Raw genomic sequence first — 21,951 nt, 5'->3', positions numbered from 1 at the left:
ACACTCCCTCTCTCCTTCAGGGCATCAGAACCTCAGAACGGGCCTTTCCTCTTGTAGGTGCGCAGAGGGGCTTCCTGTATGTGTTCCAGGTCATCATCGCAAGAGACGTTTGAGATGATGTTGGATTTTAAAACCTCTTTGGAATATGCAAATGGTTCATTGTTCACAGTATTGGGAGATAATCACCAGTATCAGCAAAATGACACATCTGAGGAGACAGGATTGAGTCATGTGATGGCGCCAGAACAGTGCACCTTATCACTGGTGCTCTGTAGTGTGACAGTTTGTAGCTTTGGGTCTAGTCAAGGACATGGCTGCTTTTCTTTCTGGTCTGTGGAAGGGCTCCAAGGGGGCACAGATCCCAAATCTGTCCCCCACGGGTCTGTCCAGGGGCTAACATTTCATTTAAAATTGAACTTTTTTTTTTTTGTAAGACCCATGTACCTAGACTTAGCTGATAGTATGTTTCAGCTCAGGCACAGTTTTATTCCCTTTTAGTGCAAGGACCCTCTTTCATTTATTTTATTTCCATTTATTCACTTTATCCCACAAGCCCAGTCCAGTTCTTTTATTCCATAGAAGCCCATTCTAGAATATTTTATGTGCATCCCTCCAATCCACTTTCCATGTGTTTATTTAGATAAGTCTAGTCTTAAAAACATAAATTCAGTGTGTGTTTTAATTTATGAAAATGACTCTGTGCGAAGGACCTCATTTTGTTACTTTTTTATACTCAATATGTTTTTTAGATTTATCTGTGTTGCTGTATTAAAACCAAATCCATTACTTTCTCCTCCTGCAAAGCATTCTATCATGGACAAATTCCACAATTATTCATCCAGAGGGACAACTCGGTTGTTCTCTTTGCTATCGCACACAGCACAGTGACAGGCATACTTGCATGTTTATCCTTGTCTTGGATGTGTTTAAGAATTTCTTCCAGATAAGTTAGAAGGTGAGGGTTGCTTCCTGTCACTCATATACCTGCTGGGTCTGAAGTGATGCTGTTGAGAAATCAGCTGGCAGCCTCATGGGAACTCCCTTGTAGTAAACCAACTCTCTCTCTTGCTGCCTTTAAAATTCTCTCTTTGTCTTTAACCTTTGCCACAGAAACACCTGTGACTCCTCCCATCCAGGCACTCGATAGTAATTCTTTAATTTTTGTCAGTAATTGGGTGTTTCATCATGGCATCAGTTCTGGTGTCCCACTGAGAGGGGAGCAATCAGAAGTCTGTGGCTGATGAGATCACTGGATAAAATATGGTGTTTTCTTAATTTAATGTGCAATTCTCTGATTACCACTAAAGTTGAGAATTTCTTCATATACTTGTCAGCAATTGGGGGTTCCCTGTCTGTGAATTGCTATATCATTTGTCTATATATTTTTAGGTTTATTGCCTTTTTAAAATTGCTGATATGATAGAGAAAATCAAGGAGAAGGGTGTATGTAAACCACCATTTCTTTAAATACTGTCCTATTGACATATGGGTCATTTCCAGTTTAGGATAAAGCAGCAGATTAGTTTATTATGTGAAAATCTCTCAGTATAATGTACTATAATAACAGACTAACAGAGAAAAAAATGTATTCATCTCAATAAATAAGAAAAAACATTTGACAACATACAACACATGATGAAAGCTCTCAGAAAAACTAGGAATAAACCTGAAAGACTATTTATGAAAGAGTATTTATGAAAAACTTAGAGATAACATCATATTCAATGGTAAAAGATTGAATGATTTCCACCCAGGTTTGGGAAACAAGGGAGGTATGACCATTCTCAAGGCATTTATTTAACATTGTACTGGAAATTATAGCCAGTGCAATAGAGCAGGAAAAATATTGGAAAAGAAGAAGTAAAACTGTCTTTATTCACAGATGACATAATTATCTCCTTAGAAAATATTAATTAACCTGTAAAAAAGCTATTAGACTACTAAGTGATTTTATAGGCTCATAGGACACAAGGTCAAATGTACAAAAATAAATTATATTTCTATATACTAGCAATAAAATCAACAGAATTGAAAATTTAAAAAGCCATTTAAAAGAGCATCAAGCTATAAAATTATTTAGGGAAACTATAAATATGTAGGGTGAGATTTTTTAAATATACACAAAATCTGTATATACTGAATATATTTTCAGTATCCTAAAAAATCATTTCTGGGGGTGGGGGGAGAGACTTCCAGTTTCTGATTCTTCATGTAAGGAATTTAGCAATCACCATTCCAACCTAACAAGTAAAATGTGAACCATATATTGGATAAAGGACTTGTATTCGGCATATATATATACAGAGATCTCTTAAAATTCAGTATTGAGATTTAAACCCAATTTTAAAAATTGGGCAAAGATTTGATAAGATTCTTTATCAAAGAAAATATAGGAGTGGCAAATAAGCATATAAAAAGATGCTTAACAACATTTCCCATAAAGGAAATTCAAATTAAAACCTCAATGAGATACTAGTACAAACACATTTGCATGGCTAGATTAAACAATACTGAGTGTCAGAGAAGATCTGGACCAACCAGGACTCTTGTAAATTGCTGCTGGGAGACCAAAATGGTATAGCCACTTGGGAAAATAGTTCGGCGGTTTCTTTTAAAGTTAAACACATACCATATGACTCAATCATTTCAATTCTAGATATTTATCCTAGAGAAATGAAACATATTCCAGATAAAAATTTGTATGTGACAGTTCATAGCTTTATTCAAAATAGGCAAAAAGGGAAAACAATGCAATGTCCATTAACAGGAGAATTGTGGTATATTTACACAATGGAATACTACTCAGCAGTAAAAAGGAACAATGTAATGATAGGTGCACCCCAAAAATAAAGAAAAGAAAAAAAGTGATATTTTAATTGAAAGAAGGCAGACCCCAAAGACTATATATCCTATGTTTCCATTTTATGGCATTCTAGAAAGAGCCAAACCATAGCGACAGGATGCATATCTGTGGTGGAGTAAAGAGTACTCATCGGAATTATGAAAATATTCTATATCTTGACCATAGTGGTAGTTACAAGATTTTATACTTTTATCAAAACTCATCATACTGTACACTTAAAGTGGGTGATTCTTTTGTATGTTAGACTCCAGTGAATCTGATTTTAATCATTGTTGTATTTGTTGCAATGTATCCTTGTTGCTCAGTTGATCTGGTACAGAGGGCTGCATGGCTGGGGTTGGCTGTGGGGCCAGGACTGTGAAAAAAGGGGAGCAGCCTGGGCTGCCAGGGTGTCTGCAGCTTCATGGAAGGCATCTGCCTCCTCTCGCACCTGCGGGAAGATGTCACATTTCTTTCCCAATATCCATCTAGCAAAGGGGTAGTGATCCCAAGAGAAGTGTAAGGAAGTTAAAGGAAAAATATCCCCCCTACTGTTGAGGGGACAGAATAGTGGTCTGGGAGTCAGGCCAGGGCAGCCTCTGACTCGGGGCCTCTCGCTGATTTTTTGATAGGAGGCTTTTCCTCTGTCGATGGACTGACTGATACAGCCAGGGCTGGTCCAGCATTTGCTTGGGCCTGGCCCTTGGCAATTCACCAGCCTACAGTGAGGACTCCCTAATTTCAGGGTTCTCATGGCATAGGAGGAAAAGTGGACCATAGGTCTTTATAAGTATCATTATGCATCTGGTAAGTGCTGTGATATAAAGATGTGCTCAGTAAAGTATAGAGGCTGGGACTTTCAAACCTCCACACCTTCACCTATTAAATGTGGGCAATAGCAATAGCCACCTCCCAGGATCACCTTGAGGAATTAACAACGTCTCTAAAACTGTATTTTCAAATGATACATTTCAAAATATACATCGCCTAAGTTGCACGGGGAAGCAGGATTCCCAGCAGGTTTCTGAGCTCTTTGAGGCCCTGGCTGGCTTTAAACCCAACTTTCCCAAATGGAGTAATGGCTTGCGTCTGAATAAACTAATTATAATAATAGCTACCAGGTGCTGTGCAAACACTATGCAATTCAATATTCCTAAACCTCATGCAGGATCGGTACCAGTGGCCCCAGTCGACCCAGGGGAAAAGCCAGGCTCCTAAAAATTAGAGACTTGTCAGAAGTCATGCAGCCAGAGAGCACTGACTCTGGTGGAAGATGGGTAGAAAGGCAGGGCCCCACGCCTTTTATTTTTCTGTTAGTTCGTCTTACCCTGACTTTGTTATCCTCATGTTGCTATCAAGGATCACAAACCAAATTGCCTACAAGAGCCAGGTAGGCTGGTCATGTAAAAGGGAGGGGGTGGGTGTCAGCCTGGGAAAAGGGTGGGCTGGGGGAACTGAGTGGCAGGAACTCACCCGGTCTGAAGAGCCAGCAGCTCCTCACCTCCAGCCAAGTTTTGTCAAGCCTGGGTGCCAGCCCCCTGCGGCAGCTCCTCTGATTTTCCCAGAGAAGCAGAAATCTGAATTTAAAAGTGGAATATTCTTTCATTAGTAGATGAGTGCATAAAAAAGCTGTGATACAGTTACACAATGGAATACTACTAGGCTGTAAAAAAAAAGGAGGAAATCTTGCCTTTTGCATCAACATGGACGGACCTGGAGATTATTATGCTAAGTGAAATAAGCCAGTCAGAGAAAGACAAAAGCCAAATGAGCTCACTTATATGTGGAACCTAATGAACAAAATAAACTGATGAACTAAACAGAACAGAGGCATGGATATATGGAACAGACTGACAGTTGTCAGAGGGAAGCAGGGTTAGGGTACTGGATGAAAGAAGGTGAAGGGATCAACCAAAAAACATACATACATAACACATAGACATAGACAACAGTGTGGTGATAGTCAGAGGGAAAGGGGGGTGGGGGGTAGGTGGAAGCCGGCAAAGGGGGAGGAGATGGGGACAGAAAGAGACTTTGCTTGGGGCGATGGGCACACTGCACTGTGCAGATGATGTTTTATTGAGTTATGCACTTGAAACCTCAATGGTTTTGTAAGCCAATGTCACCCCAATAAATTATATATAAAGGAAAAGAAAAGTAAAATATTCTGATTTTAAATTGCTAAATAGTTTAAAAATGAAAAAAAAATTGTGCAGGCCTAATGTTGTCTTAGATTTGGCCCAAAAGTTTGAAACATCTAGTCTGTATAATTTTCTTTTAATGTAAGATTAAAAACCAAAAGAGGAATTTTAGTTTGAACATGGGCAATGTTCAAAGATCTGGCATATTATATTGGATTTTTAGATGACATACTACTTTAAATCATCTTGGCTGGTCTATTAGGTTTTCTAGAGAAATAGAACAAATAGAAAAAAAAATAGAGCCAATAGCATGTGTGCTTATATAGTATATTTGCATATATAGATAGATAAATATAGATTAGATATAGATATGTATATAGATGTATCTATCTATGGAGAGATTTATTTTAAAGAATTGGCTTATGCGATTATGGAGACTCAGGAAAAAGTCAATGTTTCAGTTCAAGGACAAAGTCCTGGTCCAGGGAGGTCTGTCTTTTGTTCTACTCAGGCCTTCAACTGATTGGATGAGGCCCGCCCACATTATGAAGGACATTATGTTTTACTTAAAGTCTACTGATTTGAATGTTAATATCACCCAAGATCACTCTCACAGAAACATCCAGAATGTTTGAACAAATATCTGGGTACTATGGCCCAGACAAGTCAACACATAAGATTAACTACCACGGTTGGTAATTTGGATAAAGGCAAGGCAATTTAGAGCGATGGGCTTTGTTTGGGGCAGGAGCAGTGATTATTGGGGCTGTAATCAGCTGTCTTAGATTTGGGGACTGTGTTCCATTTGAATTGTCACTAGACCACAGCTCAGCAGAACACCCAGGGACCTGGGAAAGACACTACTGTCTTCCAGAATCCACAGCCCTCATACAGTAAGCTTCAAGGGAAAGACTGAAGTCAGGCTTCTGCTGCTGCCTGGGACACCTCCATTAATCAGCACTGGCCTCAGCGTTCAAAGCCAGGAAGCTGAGGAACTGAAGGCTACCACTTCTGAGTCAGTGAATGAAGATTTGACCTGGCTCCCGGTAATGCTTGGAAATGAACAGAATGCCTGGATTTGCATGCATCTTATAAGGTCCCTCCCCCCAATCCCTGATTTATTAATTCAGGTTTCAAATGGAAAAAAGCAGCTGCGTAGAGAGACACAGAGGTGTGGGAGAGCAAATCCCAGGGCCAAGTTTGGGTCCAACCACCATTACTCAGAGCCTGAGTCATGTCCCACGTGCTCTGCAAGGTCAGGGGCAGGGGCCTTGTGCAGAGGGGCTGGTGATTCAGCTTCTAACTCTGGGCAGTTTCCCAGGTGATGGGGACACAGAGCAACCACTCCTGCCCTCGGCGTCTTCATCTCACAAATAGGAGGAGAGTTTCCTAGATGAGCTTGTCTCCCTACGTTTCTGGCTGCATACTCTTTGATTGCCTTTTCATATGTCAGTAATTCTGTAATATCATTGTTTACAGAGAGAATTAACTGGGAATTGAGTCTTTCCTCCAGCATGGTTGATCCAAATTTGCTTTTTATTACTGGTAGTTTTAGAAAGATTTCTTTCAGTTTAACAATTTATTTTTGGAAATGTCATGTAAATTTTTAGGGTAGTTGTCACATTTGGGAAATGCTCAAATACATTTTTTTTCTTATATGTCTCATCTGTTGACATATGTGCTTAAATATTTGTGCATAACCATGAAATTGGACAGTTTGGTTCTTTATATAATTTCTACATTCTTAGAGGCATCTTTGTCTTCTTTAATATTTCAAAGATCTTTACCAAATCACATTGATATGCTGTTAGAGGAATTGGGTAAACCATCCTTAAAATGTTTAAAAATAGGCAAGAGAGAAAAGTTAATGAAGATGAAAACAATGCTTTAAAGGAGCGAGACTGACTGCATTGACTATGAAGGATTGGACATGTGATATGAACCTATTTACCAGACAGGCTGGTTCAGGGGAATTGCGTACCTTGGTCAGATGCTTCTTGTTTGATGGGAGAAGCCACTTAGCCGAATTGAGCTCTGAGTCCCAGGCTGAGTCCTTCAGAGACCATAACAGGCCACTAGGGAATTGGGTTTCTGTGCCCTAATGCCTGCCCACCCTGCTTTGGCAGAGAAAGACAAATACCACGTGGTTTCACTTATATGTGGAAGCTAAAACATACAAACAAACAAACCAAAACAAAAACAGATTCATAGAAACAGAGACCAAAGGGATGGTTACCAGAGGGGAAGGGGGAGTGGCTAAAAAAATGGAAGGGGAAGGTAGTCAATAATCCTATATAATAAAGAGGCAGTATGCAAATTGACCATCACTCCAACACACAAGATGGCCACCCCCATGTGGTCAAAGATGGCCGGCAGGGGAGGGCAGTTGGGGGGGACCAGGCCTGCAGGGGAGGGCAGTTAGGGGTGAGCAGGGCCAGCGCCATCAGCACATGGGAGCAGAGGTGGAGGGAGTGGAGCTTCCGGCAGACAGGAGACTGGGAGCTGTGGCAGAAGGGGCCAGGCAGGGGTGCGGAGGATGGGCCAACACCCACCCCTGTGCCCACCACAGCCTTGTGGTCCACAGTCCCTTTCAAGGTGCACGAATTCGTGCACTTGGCCGCTAGTAAATAAATAGATAGATAGATAGATAGATAGTACTGAAGGTGGGAGCAAAAAGGATTTTGTGACAGGGTCTTGGGTCCCTGACTTCTGTATGGAAATGCTTCTCCTTACCAACTGGTACACTTCTGTGTTATGGAAACTACATATTGCACTGAATGTGTTCTTTTTTTGCTTTGGACACTTGGAAGCTCCTATCAAACCATGTGACCTTAGTAATTGTGAAGGACTGTGTGACATCGATGTTTAGGAATTCTGGTTTCAGTGGCTTATTCTAATAGTTGCTAATCAATTTTTATTTTTTGTCTGTTGTATACAGATTTGAAAGGCACCATAAAGCTTATTTGGAAAAATAATAGAGGTATAAGTAAAATAAATATAATGTTTTGGAGGGAGAATGGCTGAGATGGAGTTGAGAAAGAGTAGTTATAAATTTACAAAGCTGAGATGGGGCCCTGGCTGGTGTGGCTTATTGGGTTGGGCATCGTCCTATGCACAGGAAGGTTCCTAGTCAGGACAATGTCCGGGTTGTGGGTTCAGTCCCCGGTAGGGATTCTGCAGGAGGCAGCCAATCAATGTTTCCCTCTCATATCCATGTTTCTCTCTTTTCCTCTCCCTTCCTCTCTCTCTAAAAATCAATACAAATATTTAAAAATAAACTGAGATAGGGAGGGGAATGGTAAGGGGGCAGGAATAGGAAATTGTAGATGGGATCAAATTTAAGATCAAGATTTGAGAGAGTATTAGCTGAAATCAGAGCATGAAGCCAGCTCAGGAAAGGGGGTGGGGGGGAGTTCCCAGCCACATCCCACGGCAATCTAATGGCCTCTTGTTATTTAGTTAGCCATGTTTTTTTTGTCTGAGTATTTTAAAGAGTTTTCTCTTTATCTTTTCACTATGACATGTCTACTTTTGGATTAATTTGTGTTAATCCTGCTTTCTACTCAGAGCAAATTTTCAATTTGAGAACTTACATTTCTTTTCAATCTTGGAAATGTTCTACTTTTATCTCTGAAATATTGCTTGTTCACTCTCCTATGTGTTTCTTATCTGCTCTTTCTGATAATTCTCTCCATTACCGCTACCCTCTAGGTCATTTCCTCTGAGTCAGTTCTTATACTGTGTGCACTTTGCCTAGTGAGTTTATCTCAATAACTACATATTTAATTTTCACATTTTCTAGTTTTTTAATAGTTTACTGTTATTTTAATTTCTGCCTAATTTTTTCTTGTAATTTCTGTCCCTTTTATTATGTTTTTCTTCTCACTGAGGATCCTAGGCCTTTATTTAAAGTCATTGTCAGACTCTCTATAATTTTACTTTCATCTTGAGTGAATTCATGTTTGATTATTTATTAGTTTATTTTGTTTCCTATATTTTGCTGCATTTGATTTCCTAATGTGTTTTGAAATGTTTGTTTGCAAGCTCATCTGAAAAGGAGGTCTTGCACCACCACCCTATCCAAACAGATACTATTTCAATTAGGGTGCGTTTGACTTCACGTGAGAGGAAATCCAACCAACACTGGTAAACCAGGGGTGGGGAACTTTCGGCCCGTGGGCTGTATAAGGCCCGAGAAATCATTTGGTCTGGCCCTGCCAAGGCATTAGTGGTGATTAGATGTTTGACCAGATATAGCAGGCTAGTTTTTAAGTTGACAGTCTTGTATGGCCCACAGATGATGTTATCCAAACGGTCCTTGGCAGAAACAAGGTTCCCCACCTGTTGGGGTCCAACCCCAGCAGGTCCAGGGGTTCCCAAAGGTGTGGACAGAGTCGGCGAAGAAGGAATGACACGGAGACAGCGTTCAGTTGATCAGCAGCCTAGCCAGGTTCTCTAGCCAGTTTTTTTTGTTTGTTTGTTTTGTTTTTGCCAATGCCCCCTGGTGGCACCATGCGAAGCAAGGCCAGGCTCTCAGCTACCGGAGCTCAACTCTTTCCACTACTTAAAGCTGGGAAGGCTGAGGGCAGGCAGACAGGAGCCGGGTCCCTCCCAAGGTTAATGGACAGCATGGGGCAAGGCAGGGCCAGGCTGCATTGGCCTCTCTCCCACCCACTGCACCACTCTGAGTCTTCTCTTTCCCACTTTCTTCCCAGCCACCAGGCTTAGCAGAAGTACCAGACTCAGAAAGGCTAAGAGCTGAGAGAACAACTCCAAATTATCTTTTATTTATACAAAAAAAGGGCATGTTTAGCAAAAGACACACTGCGAAAAGAGAGGCTATGGCCCAGGAGACAAGGCAGGGAGGTGACAGGCCTTCTGAAAGCCTGCTGGGGGAGAAGGGGTCTGGGACAAAGTGGTGAGAAGTCCTGGGTAAGTGCTGAGTCGTGGGGGCTACAGGAAGAAGAAAACTCCAGTTGCATCAACACTGACGGCAGCTCATGAGTGGGACTCACAGTGACCTCGCTGCTAAGTATTCCAGGGGTTCCAAGTTAGTGCTGCCAACGAGTGAGAGCCACCCCCGGTTCCTGGAGAGTACCCACCAAGGGACACAGGACAGGAAGTGCAACTCGGGGTGAAGGCCAGGGAGAAGCAGGTGCCCTGCAGTGGCCAGGAAAGGTCCAGACTCGAGGCGGAGGTGCTTCCTGTTACGTGCGGGCGTTCTGCTCTGCCTCTGCCAGGCACTCTCTGACTAGGGCCCGGGCATGGATGATGCCTCTCTTCAGGCGCTCCATGGCGCTCTTGCTGCCGGCATAGGTGGGCCGGATCTCTTTGCCCATCTCCTCTATGACCGACAAGTCCGTGTAGGTGCTCTGGGAGCCCTGGGCGCCGGGTGGCTTCATTGCCTGCACATAGCCCATGGAGGGCGGTCCAAAGTCGTTAAACAGTGGTCTGAAAGGGGCAGCAGCTCCAGGCACCGAGCCCGATGGCGAGGTGACACTTCCGGCTGTAAGGACTGGGGTGCCGGGCCCAGGGGTGCTGGAGCCCGGGGTGCTGCTGGGGGCGGGGGCGATGGGTTTGTAGGACATCCCCAACTCTTGGGTGCTTCGCACGGCGGATGCTCCTCCGGGGTTGGCTGCCTGGCCACTCAGCTGCGCTCTGATTGGCAGGCGGGCTGCACGCCCCTAGTAAATAGACCTCTGGCCGAAAGGGCGGACAGGCACAAACGCTCTCTCACTCCCGATTGGTGAGCAAAGATGTCACTTGGACCTCCTCATTGGCCGAGACCAGCCCCAATAGGCTGCAACCGCTGCTGATTGGTCACTGCTTTCAGGACCTTGCACCTGTCTGCTTCAGATTGGCCAGTGCCTGTCGCCCTCTGCAATTGGAGAGTTCGCTGCTTGGCACCGCGCACTCTCAAACCGATTAGTCCCAAGACTCGAGAGGCGGGGCCTCGGAGCCTGGACGGGAGTCCAGTTGCTTGCGGTTCCCCCTGTGGGGTTCTTCAAAGGTGTGGGCACGACCCCCGCGCCTCACTCACGTTGCTTTGCACATCTGCTCCCGCTCTGCGCAGCCAGGCCTCGGTTTAGCTGGGATTGCTGTAGCCTTGGTCCATGTGGGCTGCTGTTACCGCTGCCAAGGAGCGTGCCTTTCCAGCCAGGTTCTGTGTTTTATTGTCTTGTTACATCTGTATTTATACCAGTTGATTTTAATCGTCAATTTCTATTCCAAAAGTTAGGGCGTTTCTTATCTCCATTCCAGGGAGTAAAGATTATGTAGCGTAAGCGTGATTGTTCATAGTTTAAGTGATTAACTACCTGCCTGGCACTTAGTTAAGGGGTTTTATTCCCTCCCTAACTTCAGAGAAAAATCCCTACCTGGGGAAACAACCTTTCTCGGAGAGGTGACCTTGGTTAAAACACATAGCGCCAAGAAGGGGAGCAAACATATTAAGAACAGTATGCTATATACACCAGGTCCCTTGAAACATATGCTGTGCAGATGTTTCTTCCCTGCAGCGACTGTGTCAAGCAGCAAGGATGGACCGTCTTCCGGCACCCACCCCTGGATTAAACAATGTGAAGTGTATTATTTACTTCAGAAGTACGGAGGCTTGGTGGCCGGGACACACTGAGTGGTCCAACAACGTCAGGATTCCAGGCCAGTTTACCTTCTTTTCCTCAATAGTTGCAAGAGCCTGTCTCATGTCTCAGCTTCAGGCATCCTGTCATCGCACAGTAACATATCAGGTGAGATGGGAGATGTAGGCAGAAAACAGTAGCTTTTTCCCCTGCAAATGCTCTATTGGTAAGAAAATCTCTCCTAGAAGCCCTAAGCAGTGAGCCTGACCTGGGTCCCTCACTGGCTATTCAGCACATATACTTTCTACCCACATCTACTTTCTACAGGAATAAAACTCCCAGACACCCCAGACTAACCGAGCGCTTAAAGACAGCAGCTTCAGTGTCTACTAACCACTTCACAGCATAGACACAGTCATCTTGATTTTGAACTAGACTATGACTTTTTAGCAATTTCATTTTATATTTCATGTGTTATTACTGTGTGCTTAGATTGGAGGAAAGGAAGGAGCCTTCAAATGACATATTTACAATGCTCTCTTGATCCAAAGCCTACTCTTTTTTCTTTTTTAAGTATGGGATGTGAGTCATGTGCTGGGTGAATGATCAAACTCACACCACTAGTGGAGATGCAGTTCACTGGGATTGAAGGATGTGGGCCATCGGGGCAAGGAGCCAGCCACCTGTCATAACCCTCCTGGATGTGTGAGGCACAGGCGAAGCTCAAAACAACAAGATACAAATAAATACCTTCGTGATACATATACAATTTGAAAGGATGTACCTGCATATTCAACTTATTAACACCTGAGGGCAGAGTTTTAGCCCGGATATACCTTCCGTATGAACTTGAAGTCCAGAATCAACCTCCAAAGCTTTGAATTAGCTACACTGTGGCAGTTGTGGAGAGGATCAATATTTAGTCTTGGTTGGTTAATTTTCACATTAATTAACTGGAATGCGATATACCATTTGGAAATGATAGGGGTAGGATAGCAACACCTTGACCCCCAAACCCTTTTTGCCTGCCCAGTGTGCATTCTCCTCCACAGGGCATGGGATGGGAGGGCTTGGAGGGTGGAATAGGAGGGTCTTTTCTCTGTTTCTCCCCTGGGAGCACATATTTTATAGATGAGTTACAATAGCAACCAAACAACACATTTCATGTTGCCTGCACTGATTTGTGTCTCATTGTCTTTTCTAGACTGGCTGGTCCAATTTTGGAACAGAGGTGGGGTTGTTTCAAAGACTTTCTTTCAAAGGCTCTGTTTTGGGAACTCATTTTTTCCTTTTTCTTTCAAAGGAAAAAGAAAGTTACTTCTGTGCAGCTTATTTACTAGCAGCTGTTCCAAGGGGATTGAAGTTCAGCATTTCAAAGGCCTTGTTTTCAGAATCCTTTTCTTTCTGCTGTTTTATTTAAAGATAAAAAGTTAGTTCCATACGGCTTATTAAAGAAGTTTTCTAAGATTATTCCAGGACAGCTTCTGGAAGGGCTGCCGAAGCCTGCATCACTCATTTCCCAGCGCCTGGTCCGCGGCTGTGCAGGCAGAAAGGGGCTTTGGCTGTGACTTCTGCTGGCAGCGGCCCTCTCCCACCTCCTTACCTCCTTTCCACACCCTGGGGCTCCGCTTTACAGCCGCTCAGCTTCCGGCTGCTGCTCAGGCCCAGCTCAGCCTCTGACCACTTCCACCTTCATGTTCATGTCCATGTCCATGTCAGCCACTGGCCTGCTCTGAGCCTGGCCACGGACTGCCTCAACCCACAGCTCCTCCATGAGTGCAGTGCCCCGCCTCCACCCCCCATCAGCTGAGACATTGGCCTTTGGAGCTGCCTCTACCGGTTCTGTCTCCTGGTGAGTGGAGCTGTAACCCGAGGTTCCTAAGGCTCCATTTTACCACAACACATGGTCTCCAGCCTTCACATTCCCCTTGCTCACTTCTAAGGAGCTATTGTATGCACCCCCAAAGCTGCTGCCCAGGGGAGGGGAGGGTTGAGCTAATTGCATGTCAGGATGGATTTCACATAAGCTGGGAAAAAGCACACCCACAGTTACCTCCCTTTAAGGGTGAGGTCCAGAAGTGCAGGAAGCCAGCACATCAGGATTATGCAACCATGGGAGGGGTCTTTGTCGTGTTGATTTAGATCAGGGTTGGCAAAAGATGGCCCATGGGCCAAATTTAGCTTGCCACCTGTTCTGGTAAATTACTGGGACACAGCCACACTCATTTGTTCATGTTTTGTGCATCGCTGCTTACAAACCAGAGTCGGGTAGTGGCAGCAGAGATCACAGGGCTCGCGGGACCCAAAGTATTTACTAACTCGCTCTCTGCAGTCAAAATTGGCCACCCCTCATCTTCGGTCTGTAGAGGGGAAGAAACTTGAGACTTCTGGCAAAGCCCTAAGAGATTCAGGAAGCCTTCCTGCAGTCTGTCCAGCACCCTTATATCTGTTCTGGGTGTTGAAGTGTGAGTGTTGCTCACCACGCACTGAGATAAATCTACGTGCATTTAACTTTGCCTGTGCCCGACAGCCTGTGCCCCTTTGACCCCCTCCAAGGGATGTTATGTTAATAGGAAAGGATGGAGTTAAAGAAGATATTGTACTATTAGGAACAGTAAATATTTGTGGTTATTTGCATCTTGGTGAAGGGTTTGGGATGTTACAATATTTGCTTTGGTGACATCCCACTAGATATGGTGAGGCAGTAAAATCCTTTGACCACTCATCCCAATCTATTGTCTGAGCTGAAACCCCTTGGGTGGTCCCCAAGGTCAAGGAACACAGCAGAGCTATGGGCTGCCATAGCTGTCAGTCTGAGAATAAGCCACCACATTCATCCCCTGCTCCTGGTAGAATAGCTGGGCCAACATGGTGTCCAAAACTTGTGGTTTATCTACCCTGGTGACCACATCAGCAAACGGCACCAGGTCTGCTGTGAGAAAGGAGTTCTGAGCATGCGGATCAAGGACACAGCTTTTCCCTCACAAAGCAAGGCTGTTCTCCATGTTTGTGGTAAAGAAAATATACTTAGAGTTTGAAATAAGGCAAAAGTGTAGGCAGATGTCCTTTGAATGGTTAACTGGCTCAACCAAAGATTATTTAAGCCTTTATGAGAATGTCCCTGTGTTTGACCTTGCTATTTACTACTGATTAGAGTCCAGGCATTGTAAAATTACATGCTTACTGGTATTTCTGTTTGACAGAGGTTTTATTGCTCTGTAGGGCAGTAACTAGTTTTGCATCTGGCCTAGCAATCTTTTCAAAAACATTTTTCTTTTTTTCTAGCAATCTTATTCAAGCATTCTTTTTAAAAGTGCCTTTTATTGATGGACTCTACAGACCCTGTTCCTCGTATACTCTTGGTAGCAGCTCTATCATCTTACTGGCTTGTAATTATGGTGAAAGGATGCCCAACCTTGCTATTTCAAGCCTCTCCTCCTTTAATGTATTCTAACCTCTCATTGGCCAAAGCAAAACACATCAAACTCAAGGGCAAGGAACTTCTCAAAGGAGATGGGAATAGATGTTAACAGAACACTCTCTAACCTACAGTTATGGCGAATTTTGGGTCAATTTGGCTGGGCCATGGGATGTTCAGATAGCTGGTTGAGTATTGCTTGTGGGTGTGTCTGTGAAGATGTTTCTGGAAGAGATTACCATTTGAATTGGTGGACTGAGTAAGGATAAGGCCCTCCTCACTGGGGATGGGCATCATCCAATCTGCCCAGGCCCTGAGCTATAGCACTGGCCTTGCTGGCTTCTCCAGTGTGCAGACAGCGGATTGTGGATCTTCTCAGCCTCCACAATCATGTGAGTCAATACCTCTATCTGTCTGTCTATCTATCTATCTATCTATCTATCTTCTATATGTCATCTATCCATCCTCCCATCTATCTATAATCATCTACCTTCTATTGGCTCTCAGTTTTCCTGGAGAACTCTAATAAACTGGGGCATTTGATTAGCAGAACTCATTGCAGTGCACTCATTGTCAGATGCTTAGAACAAATAAGAGGACCATGTACTATATAAAACATAAAAGCGTGCAAACTGACTTCGCAGCACAAGTCCTCATTGCAAATTGTATGTGTATCCCATGAAGTGTGTATCACAGACTTGGTTGAACATAGTGAAGGTAATAAGTGAATCCCACTAATTCAAACATGGTAAAGCCATAATCCTGTGCAGGTATGATGGACAGAGATTCGAAAAGAAAGAATGTCAGTTGTCACGACTTTGTAGGTAAACAGATATAGTTGATACCAGCATGTTCATAAAAGAGCAAAAACATCGAGGATGGAACAGAAACTTTGCATCAGAGGTGGGAGACTCTATAGCCTGAGGGTCAAATCTAGCCGCCCCCCCCCCCAGTTTTGTCAATAAAGTTTTATTGGAACACTGTCATGCACATTCCTTTGCAAGTAGTCTATGGCTGCCTTTGTGCTATGACAGGGTACTCTATAGTCTGGGGGTCAAATCTAGCCCCCCCCCAGTTTTGTCAATAAAGTTTTATTGGAACACTGTCATGCACATTCCTTTGCAAGTAGTCTATGGCTGCCTTTGTGCTACAATGACAGGGTTGAGTAGTTGCAACAGAGATCACAGGGCCCACAAAGTCTGAGAGATTTACTTTCTGGCCTTTTACAGGGAACATTTGCTGACCCCTGATCTAGAAGAATGACACAGGCATGATCTCGCCTGTTCTCCAGCTTCCTCTGGATAAAGCCAGCAAGGTAACAGTCCAGGCAGCGTGGCCAGCCCTGCGAACCCCCAGGGGGAGATCTGGGGCCTCCGTGGAGGTGCAGGGCAGGCATCTGTTGGAGGACCTGCTGAGAGCTTCTCCCCCTGTTCCTTCTCAAGTTTTCTAGAAAAAAGTTTTCCAAAGGGAAAATGTTCTGGGTATCACTATCCCTCAAGGATTAGGAAGGTTTACCGCTGTCACACCTGGAGCTGCAAACAAGAGATATTTATTAGAAAATGTGAAATTCGCAGCAGTGGCAACAGGCGCAGGCAGCGCCGGCTGCTCTCTCCCTGGTGACATTGCCGGGATTAAAAATAGCCGTTCTGTTTGTCCTTCAGCCCCATATTGAACTGAAGCCTCCAAGCCACGCTCTCCTTAGCTTCATGCTTAATGAAGCATAATTTGTATTAATAGCAGCTATTAAATCTAGAGTGCTTAACAGGAATCAGAGCAGAGGCCCTGAGTCACCGAGCTCCTCGAACTCAGTCCCCTGAGAGCTGAGCTCAGGCCCCAGTGCCTGCAATGAATCTCGGGTCTGGTGATGTGAGGCAGCTGCAGGGGCAGGAGGAGGAGCCAGAGAAGCAGGCACACAGCCTCCAATGGGGTTCTCAGTCCCAGGTCCGAGTGCTGGCCCTCCCATAACGGCTGCATCCCCGAAAAAGGCAGGGTTGTGTGCTCGAGGACAGTGCAGTTGGCCATGTCACACACCCGTCAAATTTGGGTTCTGCTATGTGACCTGGCTCTGGGCATTTTTTAGATCTTGTTTTTCTTTTAATTTTCTTTTTTAAAAATATTTTTATGGATTTCAGAGAGAAAGGGCGAGGGAGAAAGAGATAGAAACATCATTGATCGGCTGCCTCCTGCACACCCCACAGCCTGCAATGGGCATGTGGGCGTACAGCATAGTCGTTAGACAATCGTGTACTTTACAAAGTGTGCTTTGAACCTCGTGTTTTGTTTTTACTTGAGAAATAGACATAATTGAATGGGGGGTAATATAACGGGGGTTGCTAGGAAGAGTACAAAGAGACAGACAGGAATGAAGATTTGATGCGGGTTCTCCACCTCTCTGGCTTCCCACCTTCTTTAAAAGCAGCTCTATTTTAAATAAACATGGAAGGATTTCTGCAGAAAATTACTGTGGGAAGCAAATTAGCTCCTTCTAAACCTGCATTAGCAAATATTTCCTTACTTGCCCAGGCTTCCCTTCACGGACACACATTGTGTTGGTATTTTCACTGAGCTGTGAACCCCCTGCGCGAATGTCTGTCTCCACAGCCGCATTGGCACCAGCCCACAAGCTCCTTAAAGGCCGTGGGAGGAGAAGAGGCCTCCCAGGTTGGACTCTCCGTTGCCTGGCACAGGGCCTGGCACGAAGTAGGTGTGCGATCATGAGGTGGCTGTGGTCACTGTTATTTTACAACGAAGACAACAGCGTTAGCCCTGGCTGCTGTGGCTCCGTAGGCTGAGCCTTGTCCCTGCACCGAGAAGTCCCTGGTTCGATTCCTGGTCAGGGCACATGCCAAGTTGCAGGCTAGCTCCCCAGTAGGGGGTGTGCAGGAGGCAGCCAATCAATGTTTCTCTCTCATCGATTTTACTCTCGTGGTCACTGTTATTTTACAACGAAGACAACAGCGTTAGCCCTGGCTGCTGTGGCTCCGTAGGCTGAGCATTGTCCCCGCACCGAGAAGTCCCTGGTTCGATTCCTGGTCAGGGCACATGCCAAGTTGCAGGCTAGCTCCCCAGTAGGGGGTGTGCAGGAGGCAGCCAATCAGTGTTTCTCTCTCATCGATTTTACTCTCTAAAATAAATAAAAACATATTTAAAAAGGAAAAAAAAAGAAAACAGTGTTAAACACAGGGTCTCATTGTCTGCCTTAATATTACTATCAGCTGTTTGTTCTCGGGCCAGTCAGTTCATCTGGGCCTCAATTTCCACACCTGCAAAATGGGATTAATAATAAAACAGTCTCATAGAGTGTTGATAAGATTAACTATCAAAATCAAGCACTTCGGCCATGCATGTTACTTTCCCTAGAAGTTCCCTAGGTTCTTTCTACCAGAGCAGGGAAGGTTTCGGGTCCTTCAGTGCACAGCCTGCAGCTTCCTCGGGCCTTGCCTGCTCGGTGTGAGTGTCCTTCTCTGCACTGGGCCAGGGCTGGCCCGCTGGTGAGGCCTGGCTCCACCCGCAACTTCTGCTCAGCATGAGGGCTGGAGGGAGACAGCAGTAGAAAGTGAAGCTTCAAAGAAATTATTAAGCCCACAGCCTCCCTTTGGAAGGTAAGGTTTGAGGCCAGCCATTACGACAGTGCCCAGGTCCCTTTAAACGTGCCCAGGAGAAAAATGCCTTTAATTCTACAGCCCTGGAGCAGGAGGATGAATAACAGCTCTGCTCTTGGACTCAGGCAGCCAATAGAAGACCTGGCCGTCTGTGAGCCTGAGCACCCTCCCAAGGACCTGCAGTGGGAGAGGAGGGGAGTTGTCTACTGCTTGGTGAATAGTGAGAAGCCTTCCGTCTCAGAAGGAGCGAAGGGGCCTCTGGCCTGTCCACCGAGTGGGGACCTGCACCGAGCCATTCTGTTGGTTTCTACCGATCACCAGGCGGGCTCCTTGCTGAGCTGCACCCGTCAGAACCAGGGTTCCCGGGACATTAGCTTCTCGGTGAGGGCAGGCTGGTTGGGCAGGATTGATGACTCGGCTGAGGCTGAGGCATGTCCCCCAGCTCCCGGTATCGTAGCCCCTGGGACAAGAAAGGACACCAGTTTACTCGGCAAAGGAATAGACTGTGGAGTGGCTTGGCGAGTCACGGGGGCAGGAATAATAACACCGGCTCCCCAGCCACCCCTCTTCCGTTCACTGAGCGAGTCTGAGGTGCCAGGCCCCGGGCGGAGACTGTGGATAGAATCACAGAAACACGGGTGTGAACCCAGATTTTTTGTGTCCTTTACTGAGAGTAATACAAGACCATGCATACAAAAGTAGGCAAAATGTGGATATTTATTTAGAATAAGAAAGAAATTGCATCAAATGTCATATTTCTAAAAGCTGAGACCACCAGAAAAATAATAGTGTGCTTGAATGAACAGACACAGCCCTATAATATTTTTCACTAACATAGTTGATAGCATATTCTTTGATCTTCATCTGGCAACAATTTTGTCATGTTATTTCCCAAGGAGGACAGAAAGATGACTCACTCTTTCCTCTTGCATAGTTATCAAAAATTGCTGTATATTATTGGTGGTTGAGGCAAGTTTCTTTCATCCTCATGTATCATTATAGTCTTGAAAATGTGAGGGTTGTTGTAAATTTGGAAGAAAGTTCTGTCTCCAGTGTATGGCTCTACACTGCATCCATTCTGCTCTTTTGCATCTTGTGTGGTGGTGTTCTGATCCTCATAATCTTTTTGTTGTTGTTAATCTTCACCTGAGAATATTTTTACCATTAATTTTTAAAGAGAGTGGAAGGTAGGGAGAGGGAGCGTCCGTGTGTGCGCTCAAGAGAGGGAGAGAGGGAGGGAGAAAGAGAGAGAGAGAGAGATACACATCACGATGTGAGAGAGAGACACATGGGTTGGTTGCCTCCCACATGCACCCAGATCATGGCTGGAATCAAACCTGCCACCCAGTTAGTGCCCTTGACCAGAAACTGAACGTGGGACCCTTTGGGGCACAGGCCCACACTCTTACCACTTAGCCACACCGGCCAGGGCCATCCTCATAATCTTTGATCTCTTCTGTTATTTTATTACCTCTGCTTTGTGGACATCACCGTTCCTTCCTTATCTCCCCCTGGGCCACAGCATTTTAGTCTAGTGTGACAGAAAAGGTTTTGACACACTGAAGCCTCTTCTAGTCTGTTTTTCAGTTGATATTTTTAGCTTCTACTAAGATAATTCCTTTCTGTTGTGTTTTGAGTTTTGGTGTGATCATTGATTCTGAAAAAATATACAAAATTGATCTGTAAGTAAGGACTACACACAAAGAATTCAAATACATTTTTAAAATTATTTTTTATTTTCATTTTCATTTATTTAATCCTCACTTGAGGACATGCTTAGAGAGAGGAAGGGGGAGAGAGAGAGAGAGAGAGAGAGAGAGAGAGAGAGAGATATGAATCGGTTACTGTCCATATGTGTCCCAACCGGGAATTGAACCTGCAATCCAGGTATATGCCCTGACTGGGAATGGAACTGGGCAACCTTTCGATGTACAGGCTGATGCTCCAACCAACTGGGCTCCAATACATTTTTATTTATTAAAAAATATATTTTATTGATTTTTTACAGAGAGGAAGGGAGAGAGAGAGAGAGAGAGAGAGAAACATCGATGAGAGAGAAACATCGATCAGCTGCCTCCTGCACACCCCCCACTATGGATGTGCCTGCAACCAAGGTACATGCCCTTGACCAGAATCGAACCTGGGGCCCTTCAGTCCGCAGGCCGACGCTCTATCCACTGAGCCAAACTGGTTCGGGCTCAAATACATTTTTAAATGCCAGTGCTTTGTAGTTAACTGCGTAATTGTGAAACCAAGTCGTTCTTGTGCTTTTATACAGGCTGTGGAGGAATTTTGCCAGGCAAGTTTCCCGAAGTCATTTGCCTGCATCCATGGTGATTCTGTGTGCAGTGTTATCTGAAACTCTGAAACGTTCCCATGTCACGGGGGACAAATTGGGTCAGATACACTAAGATTTGCCCTGTTCACAGGGATGGTTAAAACGTGCGATTTCCCACACAGACATGGGCTCTGTTTGTCGTATCACTACAGGTTTGTGCCCTAGAGCAGAGGATTATGATAAACATTTATTTTGTTATATCCCATGCAAAATAATTTTAAAATGTGTGCCAAATGCAATGTGTGCACACAGCATTATTGAATAGGCTCCTGAGAAGAGAGACATTTGTATCTAGGTGTGGATGGGCGCTGAAGCCTTGGCTTGCACTGGTACTGGTCCTGTGATGGCTACGAGTGTTAGAGACGAGCATTGGCTCCATGCATTCTGAACTTTGTTTCTCTTCCACCTCCAGGTGCTGTGCGACATGTTCACACCGTCATACAATCTCTGGACCTGTGCCTTTGTCCAGGATGCTGGCGGCGTGCTCAGCTTCCTGGAGATTCTACCTCCGTCCGCCCACAGACAGCCTTCATGGGAGGGAGGGAGGAGGAGAGGTAGGCTAGTAGACAGGCCACGGCAGCATGATCTAATAGGTCCATGTCAGAGGGAAGCCCAGGAATGTGGGGAGTCAGAGAGAAGGGGACCTGGTCAGCTTGGAGGGCGGGAAAAGCATCCTGGGGGAGATGGTGTTCACACTGAAACCTGGATGATGAGCAGCGCTCAGCCAGACAACCGGATGAGGGAGGCATTTCAGGAGGAGGGTACAGTGTGAGCAAGGGTCCAGGGGTGTGGGTGCACCCAGAGTCCAGGGAGAGGAATGGAGAGGAAAGGGCTCAATAAAAACACAGGGGTGAGGTCACAAAAGGCCTGGAGGACCATGCTAAGGGGGCTCTACCCTGCTTGATGTGGAGATATTGAAAGAGGTAGGTTAGATTTACATGTAGAAAGCTCACTTGAAGCAGTGTTGAATTGGATAGGAGTGGAGTAGGGATGGTGCTGGTGCAATAGAATGAGTAAGAGGAGCTGTGT

General features: G+C 45.0%; 1 protein-coding gene across 2 annotated transcripts; it reads right to left on the bottom strand.

The window, feature by feature from the left end:
* Window positions 1-9,684: 9,684 nt before the first annotated feature.
* Window positions 9,685-10,594, bottom strand: LOC102263820 (cyclin-dependent kinase 2-associated protein 2). Of its 2 annotated transcripts, XM_014542696.1 has the most exons (2): window positions 10,259-10,594; window positions 9,685-9,936 (listed from the first exon to the last, which is right to left on the bottom strand). In XM_014542696.1, the coding sequence occupies exons 1-2, from the start codon at window positions 10,569-10,571 to the stop codon at window positions 9,761-9,763; spliced, it is 489 nt and encodes a 162-aa protein (XP_014398182.1). In that variant the 5' UTR covers window positions 10,572-10,594; the 3' UTR covers window positions 9,685-9,760. The 2 variants fall into 2 exon arrangements, with proteins under 2 accessions (XP_014398182.1, XP_005870044.1); XM_005869982.2 differs by having other exon boundaries at window positions 9,744-10,594.
* Between the last annotated feature and the right edge of the window lie 11,357 nt (window positions 10,595-21,951).

The sequence above is a fragment of the Myotis brandtii genome, unplaced genomic scaffold (assembly GCF_000412655.1).
Source record: "Myotis brandtii unplaced genomic scaffold, ASM41265v1 scaffold312, whole genome shotgun sequence".
NCBI classification, from domain to species: Eukaryota; Metazoa; Chordata; class Mammalia; order Chiroptera; family Vespertilionidae; genus Myotis; species Myotis brandtii.
Note: the sequence above shows the minus strand (reverse complement) of the source record. Positions and strands in the feature narration are given on the sequence as shown.

Bases quoted from the DNA above. Each gene is read 5' to 3' on its own strand.
- LOC102263820 (XM_014542696.1), bottom strand. From the start codon at position 10,571: ATGTCCTACAAACCCATCGCCCCCGCCCCCAGCAGCACCCCGGGCTCC. The intron at 9,937-10,258 runs GCATCATCCATG...TTCTTCCTGTAG, and splicing joins CATGGAGCGCCTGAAGAGAG to CCCCCACGACTCAGCACTTA.